This window comes from Lactuca sativa, chromosome 5 (genome assembly GCF_002870075.4).
Source record: "Lactuca sativa cultivar Salinas chromosome 5, Lsat_Salinas_v11, whole genome shotgun sequence".
Taxonomy (NCBI): Eukaryota; Viridiplantae; Streptophyta; class Magnoliopsida; order Asterales; family Asteraceae; genus Lactuca; species Lactuca sativa.
The window spans coordinates 3,902,244-3,925,024 of record NC_056627.2 but is presented as its reverse complement, the minus strand read 5'-3'; the positions used below and the strand labels follow the sequence as shown (position 1 = coordinate 3,925,024).

Below are 22,781 nucleotides of genomic sequence, written 5' to 3'. Positions count from 1 at the left end.
TTCCCCTTTTACCAAATCTTATAAGTCCCTTCCACGGCGAGACTTTAAGCAAAACCGAATCTCCAACCTCAAAAGTCATCGGTCTTCGCGTCTTGTCAGCATAGCTCTTTTGACGATCTTGAGCTGCTAACATTCTTTCCCTAATTATTTTCAACTTTTCAGCAGTCTGATGAACCATCTCTGGTCCCGTAAACTGCTTTTCCCCAGCCTCAAGCCAACAAGACGGCGTACGACACTTTTGTCCATACAAAGCTTGATAAGGTGCCATCTTAATGCTCGAGTGAAAACTATTATTATAGGAAAATTCTACCAAAGGTAAATGTTCATCCCAATTACCTAGGAATTCCAAGGTACATGCTCTCAGCATATCTTCAAGTGTTTGTATTGTTCTTTCACTCTGACCATCAGTCTGCGGACGGTAAGCTGTGCTTAAACATAACTTGGTACCCATTTCCTCTTGTAGACTTTTCCAAAACCTTGAGGTGAAACGGCTATCACGATCCGATACAATCGTTAAGAATTTGAGAAGAGCTTTGAACAAGTGAAAACATTTTAGAAAACCATTTACAGTATCATTCTTAGTAAAACAGTTAACAGTGTAATAAATCCTTGTGCATGCGGGTTATCAATCACATGTGATTGATATGATAACTGGCATGTTTAACTTGTATTCCCCACCTCCCCCCCCCATAAAAGCATGTAAAAACATTTAAAAGGTTAATTCAGGGGTATGAACTCACCTGTTGTAAGCGGATCGAACGAAAGTGCCGGTTGGGTGCTCGGTATCAAGTAAAGACTTGAACACACTTAGTGACCTATTAACATATGATGACATATGTTTACACACAATTAGTAAATATAATACTAATTAAACACGTCTACGCATCCTAAAATGCGGAAAAACACTTTGGTCAAGTGCTAGGAGTGTCCCGGGTAACATCTAAGGGTGTGTATGGCCTAGATAGGGAGTTTACTCTTCAAGAGTAAACTCTTTATAGAGTTTACGGCCCTAAGACCTTGTACCCATGAGTTTACGACCGTAAACTCATGGATGGTGTGTTCTTTGATGCATTAAGGTCTTATAACACTTGTGGTATTAAGCTAGGTTCAATTCTAGGGCTTATGAAGGGTTTAAGGCTTCAAAATGGACCATTAAAGGAGTTTACGGCCTATGAAGACTACTTGAGGAGTTTACGACCGTAAACACATGAGTTTATGGTAGTAAACTCATGTTGGTCCATTTCCTTGGTTGTTTGGTGGTTCTAACTCATGCATGTAAGGTTCTAGTCACTTCTAGGAGCATAGGAAGGTGTTTAGGGCACTTAAACACCTTGGAAAGGTGTTTACGATCTAAGGAGATACTCTTGGGGAGTTTACTACCTTAAACACATGAGTTTACAGCAGTAAACTCATGTTAGCCCATGAATCATGTTTTTGGTGCATCAAACGAAGGATTACAAGGCTCTAAGCACTCGTGGAAGCTTTTGGAAGTGTTTGAGGGGTAGTTTAACACCTTAAAAGGTGTTTATGGTCTAAGAATATGGGTTTACGGTCGAAGAACATCCTTAGACCGTAAACTCATGTTTACTCCCCATTTGGTCCGATTTTGGTGTTCTAAGTCTTTTCGGGTAAGCCTCTAAGCCATTACTAAGCATGAGAAGTGTTTTGGAAGGGTTTTTGAGCATTAAAACCCTCATTCAAGGGGTTTACGGTTTTGGGAGGCTCCTAAGACCGTAAACACATGTTCTTGAGGTTTTTGGATGTTTAAGCCCCAAATTTGAAGGATAGATAAGTTAGATAACAAGCTAGGAATGTTAGCTTACCGATTTGGAGCTTAAAAGAGTGATTTTTGACCAAAACCCATTTGTAGAGAGAGAAAGTAGAGAGGAAGAGAGTGTGTCTAAGGTGGGAGTGAAACCCACTCCTTCCTTATATAGGGTGGAGCTTGTGGCCTGGCTGGGGTTCTCCTGACACCAACCGCGAACGGGTTTTTCACCACTTCCTTAATCACGACGAATTTTTAAAATTATACCGCTTTAATTTTTGTTCGCTTAACGAATATTATTTAAAATATTCCAACGGGTTTAATTCCGATCAAAAATATTTTCGGGATAATTTTGGCTAATTTTTGACGTAACTAATTTCGACGTTAAAACTAACGGAAATTTTTGGGTTGTCACAACATAAAGTTGGAAACTTTATGGTTAAGAACATCTTTTGTTGTCTAGATCTAAAATTTGGATGTAAGTGCTTAAGGGATTAAGCACTCAATAAGAGGGGTGGTGAGCAGCCACGTATACTGGGCATATCGAGGGGTACGCTGCTCGTACGGGGTCAGCTCCCCCGAGCCTCGGTCAACTGCGAAGTACGCCCCATGTACACAAGGAATACGCCCCGTGTACTAGATGAGTCAACCCGACTGACTCAATTGAATTTGACGTGGATTTTGACTAGGGTTTGACCTTGGGGTATTTTAGGTATTTAAATGATCGTCCGAGTTTTGGTTACTATTATTCGTAAAGGTGATCAGTAGCGCGGGTTTCAGAGCAGCGTGTCATTTCAATTTTACGACTGTCTGTGAGGTGAGTCTTCTTACCACATTAAGTGGGCCGAAGGCACCAAGGCGGACCCACTGTATTGTACGAGTAAAATTATATGTTGTTGTAGGATGTGATTGTATGATTTATATTTTGAGCTAGTCTGGGCTCGGAGTCATTATGGACTCGGGGTTGATACGAAATAAGGGGTTGATTCAGACCCGACACAGTTACTTGCTGTTATTTTGGGATGATACGGACTTGACACAACCACGTACTGTTATATTATATGTATGATGTATGTGGTATTTTGGAAAACTCACTAAGTTTTATGTTTATAGTTTCAGGTACTTCCAGTTTAAAAGGGAAGGACCCAACGTGATAGGACATCATCCTCCCCACATGATTTCTGCACTTGATATATTTGTACTATGATGTTTTGGAAAACTGTAATGATTGATGGTTTTTGGTACAATCAATGAATGAAAGTAATAGTTTTTAAATGAAAATTTTAATATTGTTTTTGAGTCATTACAAAAAAAAAAAAAAAAATCCAGTAATTAAATTTGAACAAAATTAAAAAGGACTAATATTATAAAAGCCTTGAAGTTTTAACGCGTAATTGGAAAAAACCCTAATATATATTTTTTATTATTGCTATAGCCACAACTTTCTTGCAGAATTATCACTCTAGCCCACCTAACGAGATTCATGGTTAACTTGGTTAATTTTTTTGCAAAATCAATCCTAAAAAGTTTAAATTTGGTCCCTGAGGTTTGCAAAAAATCACATCACATGATTTTTTAACTTTATTTTTCGTTTTTTTATATACTTTATTTATTTTCGTTTTTTTATAAATATATATACATTTTTTTATTTTCTTTTTTATATAATTTATTTATTTTATTTTTTATATATATTTATTAAAAAAACTGAAAATAAATAAATATACAAAAAACAAAAAATAAAGTTAAAAAATCATATGGTGTAATTTTTTGCAAACCTCAGGGACCAAATTTGAACTTTTAGGACTGATTTTGCAAAAAAAATTAGTCAAATTAACCATGAAACTCGTTAAATAGGCTAGAGTGATAATTCTACGAGAAAGTTATAACTATAATAATAATAAAAAAAATGTTAAAACTTTTTTCAATTACGTGTTAAAAATGACTTTTATAATATTAGTCCAAAAATTCATAATACTTTCGGTCATTGTTTTGTTTGCATATGCAACTTTTTAAGCTATGTAAAACGGAAACATACAGTAAACTATACGTTCCGTGCGTTACCATTGGGGTTCTCCTGTATTGTTGCATAGAGCCCATTACAAAGTGAAGTACAGGGAGTAGCCTGCCTGCTCGTCTTCCTTTTTACTCCATTGATCCGCCCCTTTTGAAGTTCGATCTAACTCAGAGCAAAAAGACGCCATGTCTCTGGGCTATGCAGAGAAGCTTTCTTACATAGAGGATGTTGGCAATGTCGGAATGACCGAAATTTTTGATCCACCTCGCATCCTACAGGAGAAGGTTTGATCAGTTTCCCTTAGTTATGGCCTACTGGGTATACACATACACCCCTTATAACGTATTCATGTTGTTGCTTAATGCTTATTTTAGTTGCTAGTCTGATGATCTTAATTGATTGATGTGCTCAAGAGAGTTGCTTACGTTTTGTGCTTGAACTTCTGTGTGATGTTAATAGTTGAAGATGAAGAAAAAAAATCGGTGTGCACTGAAGTTCGAATTCAAATTGACTGTTTGTAGAGATCTGGCTTAGGGTTACTAAAATTTATCTCTAATGAGTTATGCATTGATGTTCCCATGATCTAGTTTCATCGGAACGGAATAGTTTAGGGATCATAGTTGTTTATGCTTCCTATACGTTTAATCATTTCATATAACAATTTCGAAAATTAGGGCCCTAAAAAGCTATCTTGTTAGGGCTTACCAAATCACATTGACATTCACATCTGTGGTTTATTGTATTGGCAGATTGAGCGGCTTACCATGATGATTCGTAAGGTTTGGTCTCATGATATATGCCTCATTCATGGTGTATAAGCATCCTTTCAGTCTCTCTGAACTAAAGTTTTACTCCATCTTCATCTTCTTTTTCAGAGTAAGCATTTAGTTGTGTTTACTGGAGCTGGGATATCAACTTCTTGTGGTATACCTGATTTTCGGGGCCCCACAGGGATTTGGACACTTCAGGTATACATTGTCAAACATTCTCCCTTAATGTAATGTTATACTTTGCATAACTGGATTCATAATTTTGAAATGCAGAGGGGAGGCAATGCATTGCCTGAAGCATCACTCCCATTTCATCGTGCAATGCCAAGCATGACTCATATGGCTTTGGTTGAATTGGAGAGAGCTGGCATCCTTAAATTTGTCATTAGTCAAGTATAAGCTTCTTCTCCAGATACAATCTAATTTGATTTGATAAACAAAGAAAGTATGTTATCAAGCAAACCAACTTTAATTATTCCTAATCACAGAACATTGATGGGCTCCATCTTCGATCTGGAATACCAAGGGAAAAGCTGTCAGAATTGCATGGGAATTCTTTCATGGAAAGATGCAGTTGCTGTGGTATGGAGTACTTTCGAGACTTTGAGGTTGAATCTGTGGGACTGAAGGAGACATCAAGAAGGTGCTCCAATGCAGATTGTGATGTTAAGCTTAAGGACACAGTTCTTGATTGGGAGGTGGTATTATTTATTTATTTATTTATTATTATTTTTTTTTTTGGTGATTTGGTGTTTTCTGAAGTGATTACCAAATACCTCATATCTCATCCTAATGAGTGCTGTGTGTTTTCTTGCAGGACGCGTTGCCCTTTGAAGAGATGAATCCAGCAGAGGCACACTGTGAAAAGGCTGATGTTGTATTATGTTTGGGAACAAGGTAATCAATCAGTCTCAGATGTGTTGTTTCCTGCTTTATGTTGTTGGAGCATGGGTATATTGGTAAATTCCTCCTCCTCCTACTCTATGCAGTTTACAGATCACTCCTGCGTGCAATTTGCCTCTCAAGTGTCTCCGTGGTGGTGGAAAGGTTGTTATAGTCAATCTCCAGGTATTCCTTCATCCCATTTTCATGCTCCTTATTTTCATATTCTTTTTCTCATTTTCCATTTTCCTTTGTTTTTCTCAAACCCTACAGAAAACTCCAAAAGACAAGAAAGCAAGTCTGGTCATCCATGGATTTGTAGACAAGGTTCTTATATAACAAAATCACAGAAGCTTCATTTCTATACATTTGTGACACTTTTTTTTACTCATGAGTCATGAATATGAATCCACACAGGTGATTGGTGGAATCATGGAGCTTCTCAATTTACGGATCCGCCCTTTTGTCAGAGTAGATCTTCTCCAGACCATTTTTACTCAGGCATTGAGTTCAGGTTATTTCCACATATGTATATATATTTTCATGAAAAGAGTCAACATTATTTACGTGTAAAATTCATGATTACTTTGTTCTACAGATGAGCGATATGTAAATTGGACACTGCGACTAGCAAGTGTACATGATAAGAGGGCTGTGCTCCCATTCATCAAGTCTGTGGAGGTGAGTCAGTTTTAGAAATGATATTCATAGGTTTTAATTTTATTAATAATGTACATGGAATTGGAATTGCATTTTAGGTCTCGTTTTTAGGCAACCATACCATGAAAGAGGCTGTTCTAGATAAGCACCCTTTCAATTTAAAAAGGTAAAAGAAGGTTTTTTTTTTTTTTTTTTTTTTTTTTTTTTTTTTTTGTGTGTGTGTGTGTGTGTGTGTGTGTATTGCAACATACTGTAATAATAATAATAATAATAATAATAATAATACCAATTAACATATTCATTCATGTTTACATTTTGTAATTCAGGAGAACCGTTCTGACAGCGGAACCATTTGATGTTATCTTGAAAGTTAACTTGAGCGAGGGCTGTGGATGCGCATACACCCGAATAAAAATCCCTATTGATTTTCACGTATGTTATCTTCAAGTTTTTTCATTTCAACTTTTGTATGAAATGACTAAAATACCCTTCTGTTCTGTGTGTTGGTGCTGCTGCAGGCATCAGCGGATAGTATGAAGCGTGATAAAGATCATGTGCTGCGGAAGCTAAAAAGTAAAGCTGTAAAAGGATCGTATTGTGGGCAGAATTCGGTTATAGAGAGAAGCGTGATTATGATGGGCCCAAAGACTGAAATGACAGTTCGTGCCATTGTCACCAACATCAGGTGGTATGATGAGAAGATGGTGAAAACTGCTGGAGCTGGTTCGTTAACCACCAATGCTTATGCTCCCCCCTTGAAAAGAAGAATACAAGGCAAGAATGAAAACGGGACACCTCGTAAGCATCTCAAAGGCCTAATTAGGCATCAAACTGTAAAACTAGATATGGAGTAGATGCTTCTTTGTCTTCACAGTCTACAACTGTACATACATATACTTGGGTTGGCTTTTGGTTTTTCCTAGGAGTAGAAATCTGTTAGTGTCCCATATTGGTTAGATAGACTGGGTCCCATTTGTCTCTCTCTCTCTCTCTCTCTCTCTCTCTATATATATATATATATATATATATATATATATATATATATATATATATAGGCCTGACAATCGTGTCGTGTTCGGGTTGGCGTGTCGCGTGTTGGCGGGTCAAAATATTCCAACCCAAACACGACCCATTTAAATATACAGGTCATGTGTTGGCGGGTTTGGAACATAAACCCATATATGACCCACCAACCCATTTATTTATATGGGTTCACAAGTTGGCGGGTTCGTGGGTCAGATTTGGGTTCATGGGTCCGAATTTTAGATATTTAATTCTTAAACATCCAAATGAAAACTAAAAACATTCATAGAAACATGTTACAAACTTAGCTTTATAGGTTACGACTTATGACATTAGACCATCCACCACGAGTCATAATGTCGAAACATTCAAATGGTCTATGAATAAATGGTATATCTTATGTAATACTTATTAAATATTAATACTTGATATATAAATACATTTAAAAATAAAATAATTTTTTTATTAACAATATAAACGGGTTGGCGGGTCAACCCGTTTATTTTTTGAGAAACCCATATATGACCCGTTTAATAAACGGGTTGGCGGGTTAGCGGGTTGGTGGGTTGAAAAATTCAACCCAAACCTGTTTATTTCGTGTCGCGGGTCGTGTCGAGAATTGTCAGCCCTATATATATATATATATATATATATATATATATATATATATATATATATATATATATATATATATATATGTTGAAGTCTATTTATTATCTTTCCCAAAAGAATTTCTGTCAAGTCCAATATTAAATCTGTTTTTTTTTTCTCGGTATTAAAGTGGTTTAAAATGTTGCAGTTTTCGGTTTAATGATTTTATATATTCCAATGCTGATTCAAATAAGACTGTAGATAGCACCCCGCATTTGGGTCAGCCCAACAAGCCCCACATTTGGAAAGTTTATGAGAAGAGGCCCAAGCCACGTGTAGGAAAATAGTGGAAATAAGTTTGTTAGAATATTCTTATTTAGTGGAGAGTATGATAGGATATGACATGTTTTTATTTTTCAGAAAGATCCTTGGAATGGCCTTGAGGCTTGGGCAGTGAGACATCATTGTTGGTTCTCATCTATTATCTTTGAACATTCATTAAGAAATTGACAATCATTATTTATATCATTTGGTTCCATTGCCCTACTTGCATACAATGGTGCAACCAGAACCACCTGACCCATGATGGGAGGTTGGAACAACTAACTTACGAGCTCCACCGTGGTTCATTCTATTAAAGACATGGTAACCGAACCGCCCAATACCATGGAGAAGATGCTTTCTCACAATCGAAATCCAAAGAAACATCCCCAAATTGATACCGACACCGTCTCTCTTACACCAGCTTCTAGTATTCTTCACCCCCTTCATTCACCCGTCATCCTCCGTCCTCCATCAGTTCTTTTGCACAAATCCCTTGGATCTTTCAATTTTCTCCATATCAAAGGTGAAATTACCCCTAACGGTACCGACCCCCATGGGTGGCTCACAAAGGCTGACCTTTACTTTCAAGTAAACCTCACTCCTGCACAAAAACTCAAATCGGCTCAGATGTGTATGGATGGTGTAGCCCTAAATTGGTTCACCATCTTATTGATCAAACACCCACACATCGATTGGTCACAATTTTGATCCAAATTGATGACTAGATTTAGTGGTACTAAGTTCCATAATCCCCATGAAGCAATCAACTCACTATCTGCAATCGGAGGAGCAGACAATCAGAATGTTCTTGCCTGGCCTACATAATGACATCCGAAACTGGGTATGAACATTGAATCCTGATACATTTGATCAGGCGATGGATTTTCTCGTCATGTGTGCCTAGCCACCGCCTCACAAATCGATCAGTCCAACTCTCGGAGAAAATGTCCACCCGGATCCACTACATATTCCCACTCTATAACTAATTGGCGGAACCTATTACTTAATGACAAGGCTTAATCTTAACCCAATCTACTAAACTCAAAACCCATTAGCTCATCTATCCTTTCGTCCACATCACACCGTAATCACCTTTCTCCCATAACATCGACACCCAAATCGTTCCCACCAACACTCGCCACCTCACTAAAACATAATGGGAGGATCGTTGCTGTCAGGGTCTGTGTTTCAACTCCAGACAAATACACCATCCCCATTGTAGAAGAACTACTTGATGAACTTCAAGGGTCCATGTTCTTCTCTAAAATCGAATTGAATTTGGGTTTTTACCAAGTTCGAGTCCGCAAATCTGATGTCGAGAAAACACCATTTCACACTCATGATGGCCACTATGCGTTTCTTGTTATGCAGTTTGGCTTAACAAATGCTCCGACTACCTTCCAAGCCCTTATGAACGATATATTATGACCTTTACTTCGCAAGGGCATCCTTATCTTTTTTGATGAAATTCTAATTTATAGTCCTGAATGGGCTCACCATTTGAACTTACTCAACTCTACTCTTTTATTACTTCAACAACATGCCCTTGTCATCAACATGAAGAAACATTGTTTTTGGAATCAACACAGTTGAATATATGGGATACATAATAAGTAGCGATGAGTATCAATGGATCCATCCAAAATCCATTCAATTATCGACTGACCGACTCCTCCCAATGTAAAAATGTTTGCAGGTTTCTAGGAATTACTGGTTATTACTCTAAGTTTATCAAGTCCTATGGTAAAATAGCTCAACCCCTCACATAATGTAACACCCGATCCTTGCAGGTAAATTCCTTTCTTTATATTTAAGTCTTAATGTTGGATTTTGATCTACGTAGGGCGTAGATAGCCTTCTACGCGCTCCATAAGAGGGTATATTGGAGACGGGGTTTTAATGATCTACGCAGGGTGTAGATCTGAGTACGCAACAAATACTTGATCAGAGCCTAAACCCTAATTTTAGGGTTTTGAGCCCTATTCAAGGGCTCTAACTCTCTTGAAGCCCTTCCATTATCAACCTCCATTCCCCCAAACGTTCCCTTTGAAACCCTAGTCCCATTTTGGTGTATTTGTGAGCTTAAGAGTGTATTTGTGTGCTTTTTAAAGAAAGAAAAAGGTGGTGGAGTTGCTTAGAAGCTTGAATCAACTTTGGATCCAGAAGTTCCTTCCCCTCATCCATCTCTAAGAGGTATAAAGTCTCCATCTTGATGAGTTTTTATGATAGATCTAACTTAGTTTTAGGTTTTCATGCTTTGGTCCCCATAACCATGGTGTTTATGAGTAAGAGCTACTCTTGACCATTGGAATGTCATTTCTAGACATTTTTAGGATTGATAAGTTATAAAATTGAGAGCTTGGTCACTCTCATGTTGGGTTTAGTTCAAAAATAGTTTCATAAAGTAGAAAAATATGGCAACAGAAAACTTTAATTTTTTGAAATAATATAAACATTTTATATTCACCAATGATCTTCTTGCAAGTTATAGAAAGATTAAAACATCAACCATAGAAGGATGAAGAAATAACAACCTTTGTAGTTCTTTGGGTCCTCTTGGGAGGCTTGGAAGTTGATGAAGAATGTGGAACCTTTGAGACACCAACAATGACTCAACTTGATGTAGATGCTAGTCCAAAACTCTTAAACCCTTAAGCTTTAAGTTCATAACCAATATGAACTTAAAGAGGGCATGAAGATGCAAGTGTTCTTCTCCTCAACAACACGTCAACACACACACGTACAACATACGGTGGATGTAACAACTCGAAATTTCCATTCTGTACAAACCATATCAAGTCAGTAGAAGATTAGAACAGTTACAGAGAATTTCCAGACTTTTGGGTATAACTTTGAGTATTTCAGGATTTACACTTAAGGAGATATCAGGAGAGTGGATGCACTAGGGTTTTGTGTAACACTGTTATTCCAAAAATCTATGATATTAGAGTTCAGTGGATGAATAAAAATATTTTCTGCCAAAAATCCCAGGACTATATATAGGATTCTGAACCATATTTATTCATTATTTCCAATTCCAACTAGAGAAAAGCCGAATTCTCTCTCAAGGATCTTCGGACTTTCATTCCGGAAAGTGAGTACTTCTATCTAGTGTTGTTTTAAAGCTTCATATATGCTTAATACACTAGAAATCATAGGAAAACACTAAGATCTGTGAGTTTACCGCCCAAGAACACCTTGGGGAGTAAACTCCTTTATAAGGGCCAAAGTGTGCCCAATGTCCCTCCAAGCCTTGGACTAAACCTAGAGACTACCATTACTTGTTTTAGACCCCCAAAACATTAAGAAACAAGGCAAGAAGTGAGTTCACGGCCAAGGAAGTTCTTGGGCCGTGAACTCCATTTTAGGGTGCCAAAATGCCCTAAATGCCTTCCACAAGCCAAGAGACAAGCATAACACTTTACCATGATGCGTCTAGGACCCAAAACAACCAAAATAACAACACCCATAGGTGTTTACGGCCGCAAGCTTATGACCAAATGGCCCATGGGTTGTAAACTCAAGATAAGAGTGTTTTGATGCCACAAACACTTCCTAAGGCTTAGGCATGAATTTAGAATGCTTCTTTATGACCTTTAGGACCCTCATAAGTATAATTGGCCATGAGTTTACGGTAGTAAACTCATTTGGGCCGTGAACTCCTCAAAAACTCCAAAGAAGGTGGTCTTTCTCATCCCAGGCTAGAGCTAATGTCCCTAAATCATTCCCTAGCTTTCATACTTGCATTCCCACATGTATAGCCATGAGTTTACGGCCGTAAACTCCCTTGGGCCGTGAACTCATGGTAGTAAATTCATATGTGTGCCTTATACCTTCCTATGTTGAATCACATGTGATTCCAACACTTGGTCAATGTGTTTCCTAGTCCCGGAAGGTGTTATCTTTCATATAGTTGTTTATAAACACTATATTCATGTCATTATGTGTCCTTAAATATCATTTAGGACTTATTGTGTCTCGGAACTTCATTCGTGGAACTTCTCATCTGTACGCGCATACCCGTTTGAATCACCCACATCAGGTGAGTTCATACCCCGTAATGAATCATTAACTATTTTAAACTGTTTTAAGGGGGGAATACAGGTTGAACACCATGATAATTGTGTAATTATTTGTTGTTAAACATTCTTCAAAATGTTACTTATGTCATTTATAAGTCGTCTTTACATTTCAAAACTCTTTTAAAGGTTGTGTTACTTTATAGTTGTACAAAACTTCGTTTTTAAAGTATAAGCATAACTTGGTAGAAAAATGAGTCTTTTCATCATCAGTACAGTTAGAACATTAGTAAAATATTATAGGTATAGTTTAGGAGAATACTATTCATTACTTCTAGTACAATGAAGATCACAAAGAAATAATACCAGAACAGAACAAACAGAGAAGAGAATCAAACAACACCAGAACAGAACATAACAAACAAGTTAATTTGCTATAGCATGACAACACGCAGACAGGATCTAATTATACCAATGAATCGCTAACGCATTAGTGATAGTTATATTGGGGATACATGATCATATAACTTTAATGTGAATTACACGGCTTGCATGGATTTGCTCGGGTCGCGGTAGGTTCCCTCAATCTCTTTTCATGAGAGCGTTTAGTAGGGGTTCTAGCTTTCACATTATGACCGTAATAAAATAAATATGTTTTTAGGTTAATAGTACCTCCGCATGTCATTATAAACGACATCAGGGTACTCACTTCTTCCATTACTTTCATAAAGTGTTGGTAACACTTGAAGGTTAATCTATTTCTCTTCGATATGGTTATAAACTAGGGAGAATATACTTTACGTATGAAAAATGAACAGTCGAGTCTTGGTAGAAGGCTACTTTCAAAACAGTAGAGTCTTGGTAGAAGGCTACTTTCAAAATAGTCGAGTCTTGGTAGAAGGCTACTTATAAAAGTTAGGACCATGATGCTAACTTTAGGATTGCTTAATGTATACACTATAGGATACATATATGCTAAGTAGATTCCGACAACTAATAGGATGTGTGTTCTTCGCTGTACGTCCTGTTCCCGTTGGATGTGGGTTTACACCGAGGTCACCCAATCTATTATCTACCCGAATCTATATATATTTATGCTTAGTATACCTTAAGTCATCATAAGGGTACCAGGTATGGATCAGGTTATAGGACACATGGTCAATGCACAATTTTTCTAGTACAAAACTTTCGTTTCAAAGTCAGTACTTTTGGTATACAAAACTAGCGATTTCCCAGTTAAGGGCTTAATCCATTTTATTAAGCCAGTACAGTTTTAAAGACTTTAAGTGAGTTAACTCTATAACACCTTAGTTTATACACCATGTTTATAAAAAACTAGTATTCGACAGCTAGTAGGATGTGTGCTCTTCGTTGTACGTCCTGTTCCCGTTGGATGTAGGCTTACACCGAGGTCACCTAATCTACTATCTACCCGATATCAAATTATATATAGCAGTATACACAAAGCTATTATAAAAGTAATCACCATAGTCAATATTTTACTATAAGAAATATAGGTTTTCTTAAAAGGAACTCTCCATTAGATATAAAGGAACCATTACAAATAACTCCATGAGTAACAAGTGAATACACCAAGGTTATATATGACAACGATCTAACAACCAATGGAATGTGTGCTATCCGCCTTACTTACTGTACCCCGTTGGGTTGTGAGTTGAGGGCAGATGCGCACAATTGATTGTTTATTTACTCCAAGTATATATAACTTTGTAACGCCCGTGTTTCCAGGCTAGGCATTATCATTGATGTAATAGTCTAGGTTAACCCTTGTAACTCTTTTTGGAGTATTAATGATGAAATATTTGAGTATTATGTGAATTATGTGTTTATTTTCTTAATTATTATAATTTAATGAATTAAGAATAAAATAAGCATCAAAATTAAAGTATGAGATAAGCCCGATATCTTTGTCTAGCACCTGGTTCCTGGTACGTAAATCTTATTTGAGCATTCTCTTTTTTTTAGCCTTGGACTCGGCGAGTCATAGGTCCGACTCGCCGAGTAGATACGGGACCCGAGACATGTTTAAGTTGGCGACTCGGCGAGTCCATATCCTGGACTCGGCGAGTCACCGCTGTCCCTAAGTTTCAGGGGTTTGCACCCTATTTAAACCTCATGTCCGCCCCAAGCCAGCCCCCATTCACCTCAGAGCTCCCAACCCTCGTTCCAAAGCTTATTTCCTTGAGAGTTTGAAGCATTTTGTGTGTTCTTGAAGGATTTGAGAAGGAAGTGGAGTAGATCAAGAGGAAGGGAAGGAAGCCAAGCATCTTAGTGTTTTCTTAGTGATTTCTTTGAGGTATAACCCGTTTTCCCTCTGTTTTTATGCTTATTGCTCCATTAAGTCTTTCTTGAGCCCTTCCCCAAGCTTGTATGTGCAATATAATTCGTAATAAGTTGATTGACCTTTAGATCTAGGCATGATTGAGCCCCAGGAGCTCAGATCCGTTGCCTTTATGGACCCATGTTGCTTGTTCACCCTAGATCTACCCTTTTGAGGCATTTTGAGCCCTAAATCCCTCATTGGTGAGTATCTACACGTAAAGTTGGAAACTTTACGTGTCATTCATGCTCTAGGAACCCAGATCTGTGAATGTCATGGACTGGAATCGAGAAAAATCGCGTATATAGTGATTGCATGGCGACGACTCGGCGAGTCGTTCATCTGACTCGGCGAGTCTGCTCGCGAGTCTCCGAGTTGTCCATTTTTCGTTGTGTCGAGTGTGTGTAGTGAGTCACGGGGTGTGACTCAGTGAGTTGGAAGCCAAACTCATCCATGGAGGAACCCAGCGAGTCCATGCCCTGACTCGGCGAGTTCAAGGCAATCTCCTTAGATCAAGAACAGACTCGGCGAGTTGTTCATACAACTCGACGAGTCGCAGCATAAGTGTTCATCGGATGAAGATGAACTCGACGAGTTGTTCATACAACTCGGCGAGTCTCCGCATAGTGTTCTTCGAATGAAGATGAACTCGGCGAGTTGTTCATACAACTCGGCGAGTAGGATGAAGGACTTAAACCTCAGTTTAGAAGAAGAACTCGTCGGGTCAACGCCTAACTCGACGAGTAGGGACGGGATACAGGACATTCGATTGGATAGGGACTCGGCGAGTTGGAGAGCCAACTCGGCGAGTCGGGTCAACTGAAAGTTGACTCTAGCTTTGACTTATGACATGATCAGGGGTAAAATGGTCATTTTACCCTATGGACAGTTAGCAGTGATTGATTGAGTTTGTTGTAGGAATTGCAGCCGGAGGATTTCCGGAGCAGCAGTAGGCAGTCAGTTCTCGACCAGATCAGCAGCTACTTTGAGGTGAGTTACCTTCCAGTAGCGGTGGATCTACGGCCACAATGCCGACCCACCAATAGGAATTGTATGTGGATGATTGCCTCCGTGATAATCATCTAGGGTTACTACTACCTGTTCCATGGTTATGTGTTAGTATGATGTGATGCTATGTGTTAGTGGTAGTAGGGGAGATAGTCCCCAAGATATCCGGTCGATAGGGCCGAAGGGGTAGTTATACCCAGCCATGCCAGATAGATTCTTATACTGTGGTACGTATTATGTGGTAGTAGTAGAGGGGAAAAGTAGTCTCCGGTACCCGGTCGAGAAGACCGAAGGGGAGGCCAACATCCAGATATGCTAGGCAGTATCCGGTCGAGAGGACCGAAAGGGAGGCCAGCACCCAGGTATGCTAGGCAATATCCGGTCGAGAGGACCGAAGGGGTAGGTCGGGCACCCAGATATGCCTGACAATAGATGTATGTTATGTGATTATTATAGTATGTGGTACAGTGGGGGAACCCACTAAGCTTTGTGCTTACGTTTTTCAGTTGTTGTTTCAGGTACCTCTTCAGCCAATGGGAAGGAGCAGGCCCGATAGCAGCATATCACACACACTTTTGTTTCCGCGGTTATGAGTTTATTCTGGGATTGACACTCTGATATTTTGGTTGTTTGAATGTTGAGGATTTCAATTTGGTTTTCGATGTGAAATGGTTTAATTATACAATGTTTTAATTATTAATGATTTCCAAGTAATGTTTTTACAAACAAAATTTTTGGACGTGAAAAATTGGGTCGTTACAAGTTGGTATCAGAGCCCTGGTTTGAGGGATTCGGACACACCTTCGGGGGTGTCTGAACTCAAATCGAGGGATTAAAAGATTTTCTAAAAGAAAATGTTTTCTAAAAGTTAAGAAAAGACTTTTGAGAAAGAACGAGGGGACGTGCAGGTTGGGATCATCAGGCTGCTACAAGTGCGGCAAATCTTGGCACTTTAGCAGGGATTGCACTGCTCCGACAACGGTTATTCAGACATCGGAGTTGCTGTGTTTCCACTGCAACCAGAGGGGCCACAAGAAGGCCAATTGCCCCCAGTTGACAGTTTCAGCGCCGGTGAAGGCGCCAGCTCCAGCGACCCTGCAGATCACGGATGGCCGACAGGGCAAGGCAGAGGCTCCGATGGTGAGGAGCCGAGCATTTCAGTTGACTACCGAGGAGGCACGCGCCGCACCCGATGTGGTGACGGGTATGATTCTTTCCCTCTATTTTTATTTTATGATGTTATGATATTGATATGTGCTCGGTATATATATATATATATATATATATATATATATATATATATATATATATATATATATATGTTTTAGGATCGTTCCATGTGAATGGTATCCCAGTTCAGGTGTTATTCGACTCGGGTGCATCCCGATCATTTGTGTCCCTTACACTTAGCAAGAAGTTTACTGAGTCTTCGGGCATGTTGGATTGCCCTTTGGAGGTAGAGATTGCTGATGATTGATCGGTGCGAGCATCGATGGTGTTTCGGGATTGCGTATTGCGTCTGTTTGAGGAGCGCTACTTAGTAGACCTGGTTCCCATTCCGCTGCGTGGGAACAAGGTGATTATAGGCATGGATTGGTTGAGCCCTAATGGGGCGGTGATAGATTGCGCGCAGCAGCTAGTGCGGGTCAGGACCCCAGGCGGGGGAGAGTTAGTGATTCATGGCGAGAGGCCGCAGTACGGACCCGCAGTATGTTCAGCAGCGAGGGCGAGACGCTACCTTCAGCAGGGATGCGCATGATATGTCGCGTATGTGATGGATACCCGGGAGGCGGGTAAGGCGACGGTGAGCGAGGTTCCGGTGGTGTGAGATTTCGCAGATGTTTTCCTAGAGGAGCTTCCTGGGATACCTCCGGAGCCACAGGTGGAGTTCAGGATTGACCTCGTTCCTGGTGCGGCTCCGATAGCCAAGGCACCGTATCGGTTGGCTCCTCCCGAGATGCAGGAGTTGTCTACGCAGCTGCAGGAGCTGCTAGACAAGGTATTTATTCGTCCGAGTAGTTCACCCTGGGGAGCCCCGATCTTGTTTGTGAAGAAGAAGGATGGGTCGCACCGGATGTGCATAGACTATCGGGAGCTGAATAAGGTAACGGTGAAGAACCGTTACCCACTCCCGAGGATTGATGATCTCTTTGACCAGCTTCAGGGAGCGTCTTGGTTTTCCAAGATCGATTTACGTTCGGGATACCATCAGATGAGGGTCAGGTAGGAGGATACGCAGAAGACCGCGTTTCGGACGCGCTATGGCCATTATGAGTTCGTGGTGATGTCGTTTGGGCTCACCAATGCTCCTGCCGCGTTCATGGACCTCATGAACCGCGTATGCAGACCGATGCTAGATCGGTCTGTGATAGTCTTTATCGATGACATCTTGGTTTATTCCAAGACTCAGGAGGAGCATGAGGAGCATCTGAGAGAGGTGTTGGAGACCCTGAGGAGGGAGAGCTTGTATGCCAAGCTCTCCAAGTGTGAGTTTTGGTTGCGCGATGTGCAATTTCTCGGACACCTCGTCAACCAGAACGGGATTCTGGTCGATCCGGCCAAGGTCGAGGCCGTGATGAGATGGGAGGTTCCGAAGTCTCCATTTGAGATTCGGAGTTTCCTGGGATTAGCAGGCTGCTATCGGAGATTTATTCAAGATTTCTTCAAGATAGTTGTACCCTTGACGCGACTGACGAAGAAAGCCGTGGTCTTTCGGTGGGGACCCGAGCAACAGGCTGCATTTGAGACACTGAGACAGAGACTGTGCGAGGCGCCGATCTTAGCCCTGCCAGAGGGCGTAGAGGATTTTGTGGTTTATTGTGACGCGTCCATTTCAGGGTTGGGCGCCGTACTGATGCAGAGGGGGCATGTCATTGCCTACGCTTCGAGGCAGCTCAAGCCTCACGAGGCGAACTACCCGACGCATGATTTGGAGTTGGAGGCGGTGGTTTTTGCCCTCAAGGTTTGGCGACATTACCTCTACGGGGTTCGATGTACCATTTACACGGACCACAAGAGTTTGAGGTACCTCATGGATCAGCCGAATCTGAACATGAGGCAGCGTCGGTGGTTGGACGTGGTGAAGGATTATGATTGCGAGATCCTTTACCACCCGGGGAAGGCCAACGTGGTGGCCGATGCGCTTAGCCGCAAGGCGGCGCCAACCAGGGATATGTGCATGAGGATGACCGTAGTGACTCCCCTGTTGGAGCGGATTCGGGAGGCTCAACAGGAGGCTATCAAGGAGGAATATCGGAAGAGAGAGCGTGTGGTGGGTCAGGTTTCCTCCTTCGACTATGATAGCCGAGGGCTATTGACACTACACCGTAGGGTGTGGGTGCCGTATCACGGTGGCGTGCGCCAAATCTTGATGGAGGAGGCGCACAAGCCCCGCTTCTCTATTTATCCCGGGGCAACGAAGATGTATAGGGATCTTCGTCTAGATTATTGGTGGCCCTGCATGAAGCGGGATGTGGCATGGTACGTTGAACGGTGCTTGACCTCTAGGAAGGTCAAGGCCGAACATCAGAGACCGCATGGCAAGATGCAGCCGTTGGATATTCCACTGTGGAAATGGGAAGATATCACGGTGGATTTTATCACGAAGCTTCCCGAGACCGCGCGTGGAGTGGATTCGATTTGGGTCATCGTGGATCGATTGACCAAGAGTGCTCACTTTATCCCGATTCATGAGAGCATATCGGCCGAGAAATTGGCCGACATCTATATCAGGGAGATCATGGCGCGGCACGGGGTGCCAGTATCAGTTATCTCGGACAGGGATGTGCGTTTTACTTCCAGATTTTGGAAGAGATTTCATGACGAGTTGGGCACTCCTTTGCTTTTTAGCACCGCCTTTCACCCGCATACGGATGGTCAGAGCGAGCGGACCATCCAGACCTTGGAGGATATGTTGTGGGCGTGCGTGTTAGACTTCGGTGGTAGCTGGGATACCTATCTTCCCTTGGCCGAGTTCTCCTACAACAACAGCTACCACGCGAGTATCGACCGCCCTCCATTCGAGATGTTATACGGGCGGAGGTGCAGGACCCCGATATGCTGGGGAGAGGTTGGCCAGAGAGTCATGGGGAGCACCGAAGTGGTGCTCAAGACGACTGAGAGGATCCAGCAGGTTTGGAGCAGGCTTCAGACTGCTCAGAGTCGACAGAAGAGTTATGCCGACAAGCGTCGATCCGATTTGGAGTTCCAAGTCAGGGATATGGTTCTCCTGAAGGTGTCGCCTTGGAAAGACGTCATTCGATTCAGGAAGCGGGGCAAGTTGGGCCCGAGATTCATCGGACCGTTCAGGGTTGTAGCCCGGGTGGGCAAGGTGGCGTATAGGCTGGATCTGCCAGCCGAGCTCAGCCAGATCCACAACACCTTCCATGTTTCTCAGCTACGGAAGTGCCTAGTGGACGATTCAGTGGTAGTGCCGTTAGAGGATATACAGGTTGATGACAGCCTGAATTACATTGAGCGCCCAGTCGCAATCCCTGACAGTAAGTCGAAGGATTTGAGGAACAAGAAGGTGGAGCTAGTGAAGGTGCAATGGCATCACCGCAAGGGTTCGGAATGGACTTGGGAGCCGGTGGACGAGATGATGGAGCATTACCCCGAGCTGTTTCAGGATCGAGCAGCAGACTTCGAGGACGAAGTCTAAAATAAGTGGGGGAGATTTGTAGCACTTGGTTCCTGGTACGTAAATCTTATTTGAGTATTCTCTTTTTCTTAGCCTTGGACTCGGCGAGTCATAGGTCCGACTCGTCGAGTAGATACGGGACCCGGGACATGTTTAAGTTGGCGACTCAGCGAGTCCATATCCTGGACTCGGCGAGTCACCGCTGTTGGATGAAACCCTAAGTTTCAGGGGTTTGCACCGTATTTAAACCTCATGTCCGCCCCAAGCCAGCCCCCATTCACCTCAGAGCTCCCAACCCTCGTTCCAAAGCTTATTTCCTTGAGAGTTGAAGCATTTTGTGTGTTCTTGAAGGATTTGAGAAGGAAGTGGAGTAGATCAAGAGGAAGGGAAGGAAGCCAAGCATCTTAGTGTTCTCTCAGTGATTTCTTTGAGGTATAACCCGTTTTCCCTCTGTTTTTATGCTTATTGCTCCATTAAGTCTTTCTCGAGCCCTTCCCCAAGCTTGTATGTGCAATATAATTTGTAATAAGTTGATTGGCCTTTAGATCTAGGCATGATTGAGCCCCAGAAGCTCAGATCCGTTGCCTTTATGGACCTATGTTGCTTGTTCACCCTAGATCTACCCTTTTGTGGCATTTTGAGCCCTAAATCCCTTATTGGTGAGTATCTACACGTAAAGTTGGAAACTTTACATGTCATTCATGCTCTAGGAACCCAGATCTGTGAATGTCAAGGACTGGAATCGAGAAAAATCACGTATATAGTGATTGCATGGCGACGACTCGACGAGTCTGCTCGCGAGTCTCCGAGTTGTCCCCTTTTCGTTGTGTCTAGTGTGTGTAGTGAGTCACGGGGTGTGACTTAGTGAGTTGGAAGCCAAACTCATCCATGGAGGAACCCGGCGAGTCCATGCCCTGACTCGGGGAGTTCAAGGCAATCTCCTTAGATCAAGAACAGACTCGGCGAGTTGTTCATACAACTCGACGAGTCGCAGCATAAGTGTTCATCGGATGAAGATGAACTCGACGAGTTGTTCATACAACTCGGCGAGTCTCCGCATAGTGTTCTTCGAATGAAGATGAACTCGGCAAATTGTTCATACAACTCGGCGAGTAGGATGAAGGACTTGAACCTCAGTTTAGAAGAAGAACTCGTCGGGTCAACGCCTAACTCGATGAGTAGGGATGGGATACAGGACATTCGATTGGATAGGGACTCAGCGAGTTGGAGAGCCAACTCGGCGAGTCGGGTCAACTGAAAGTTGACTCTGGCTTTGACTTATGACATGATCAGGGGTAAAATGGTCATTTTACGCAATGGACAGTTAGCAGTGATTGATTGAGTTTGTTGTGGGAATTGCAGCCGGAGGATTTCCGGAGCAGCAGTAGGCAGTCAGTTCTCGACCAGATCAGCAACTACTTCGAGGTGAGTTACCTTCCAGTAGCGGTGGGTCTACGACCACAATGCTGGCCCACCAGTAGGAATTGTATGTGGATGATTGCCTCCGTGATAATCATCTAGGGTTACTACTACCTGTTCCATGGTTATGTGTTAGTATGATGTGATGCTATGTGTTAGTGGTAGTAGGGGAGATAGTCCCCAAGATATCCGGTCGATAGGGCCGAAGGGGTAGTTATACCCAGCCATGCCAGATAGATTCTTATACTGTGGTACGTATTATGTGGTAGTAGTAGAGGGGAGAAGTAGTCTCTGGTACTCGGTCGAGAGGACCGAAGGGGAGGCCAGCACCCAGATATGCTAGGCAGTATGTGGTCGAGAGGACCGAAGGGGAGGCCAACACCCAGGTATGCTAGGCAATATCCGGTCGAGAGGACCGAAGGGGTAGGTCGGGCACCCAGATATGCCTGAAAATAGATGTATGTTATGTGATTATTATGGTATGTGGTACAGTGGGGGAACTCACTAAGCTTTGTGCTTACGTTTTTCAGTTGTTGTTTCAGGTACCTCTTCAGCCAAGGGGAAGGAGCAGGCCCGTTAGCAGCATATCACACACACTTTTGTTTCCACAGTTATGAGTTTATTTTGGGATTGACACTCTGATATTTTGGTTGTTTGAATGTTGAGGATTTCAATTTGGTTTTCGATGTGAATGGTTTAATTATACAATGTTTTAATTATTAATGATTTCCAAGTAATGTTTTTACAAACAAAATTTTTGGACGTGAAAAATTGGGTCGTTACACTTTGCATAAATATGTAGTGGTCGAAACAAGGATTTCGAAGATATAAAAAATGCCGAAATCCGAGTTATAACGAAGAAGTTATGACCTGTCGAAGTTTCACGACAAAACCGGCAACGCTGAATGACGTAAAAAGTGAAATTTACGTTAGAGCGATATTTAGCCTTAGTGATCTAAATGAAATTCGTAGATTTCGTTAAACCGAGTGCGTGCATTAAAAGAACGCCCAAATCTGACTTCGTATGAGGAAGTTATGATTTTTCGAAGTTTCGACTTAGCGGTATGCAACCCGAATACTCGATTTGAGACTGAGCGGTTTTTAGCCGAAACAATCTAAATGAGAATCGAAGATCTCATTAATTGTAGTAAAACGATAAAAAGATAGGCGAAAACGGACGTCGGATGAAGAAGTTATGATTTTATAACGGAGTTTTCCTGTCCCGGCCTACTAAAAATAAATAATAAAAATAAATTCAAAATTAGCCAACGGAGTCTAAACGAAAGTTGTAGATCGTAGTCTCACCTACGCGTGAATATAAAGAAC

At 41.5% G+C, this 22,781-nt stretch overlaps 1 protein-coding gene and 1 long non-coding RNA gene across 6 annotated transcripts; both read left to right on the top strand.

Annotated features, from left to right (window-relative positions):
* Positions 1 to 3,806: 3,806 nt before the first annotated feature.
* LOC111909042 (NAD-dependent protein deacetylase SRT1) lies at positions 3,807 to 7,071 on the top strand. Of its 4 annotated transcripts, none has more exons than XM_052764113.1 (13): positions 3,807 to 4,063; positions 4,529 to 4,558; positions 4,655 to 4,747; positions 4,823 to 4,942; positions 5,038 to 5,250; positions 5,367 to 5,446; positions 5,539 to 5,617; positions 5,705 to 5,758; positions 5,849 to 5,945; positions 6,030 to 6,112; positions 6,190 to 6,257; positions 6,418 to 6,523; positions 6,610 to 7,071. In XM_052764113.1, the coding sequence occupies exons 1-13, from the start codon at positions 3,965 to 3,967 to the stop codon at positions 6,943 to 6,945; spliced, it is 1,458 nt and encodes a 485-aa protein (XP_052620073.1). In that variant the 5' UTR covers positions 3,807 to 3,964; the 3' UTR covers positions 6,946 to 7,071. The 4 variants fall into 4 exon arrangements, with proteins under 4 accessions (XP_052620073.1, XP_052620074.1, XP_023760604.1 ...); XM_023904836.3 differs by having other exon boundaries at positions 3,808 to 4,063; positions 5,038 to 5,247; XM_052764114.1 differs by lacking the exon at positions 4,529 to 4,558.
* Positions 7,072 to 7,857: 786 nt separating this feature from the next.
* LOC128126362 (uncharacterized) lies at positions 7,858 to 22,178 on the top strand. Of its 2 annotated transcripts, none has more exons than XR_008224190.1 (3): positions 7,858 to 10,222; positions 15,916 to 16,601; positions 21,998 to 22,178. It is a non-coding gene; the product is annotated as an uncharacterized LOC128126362 (long non-coding RNA). The 2 variants fall into 2 exon arrangements; XR_008224191.1 differs by lacking the exon at positions 7,858 to 10,222 and adding an exon at positions 13,790 to 14,365.
* Positions 22,179 to 22,781: the final 603 nt, after the last annotated feature.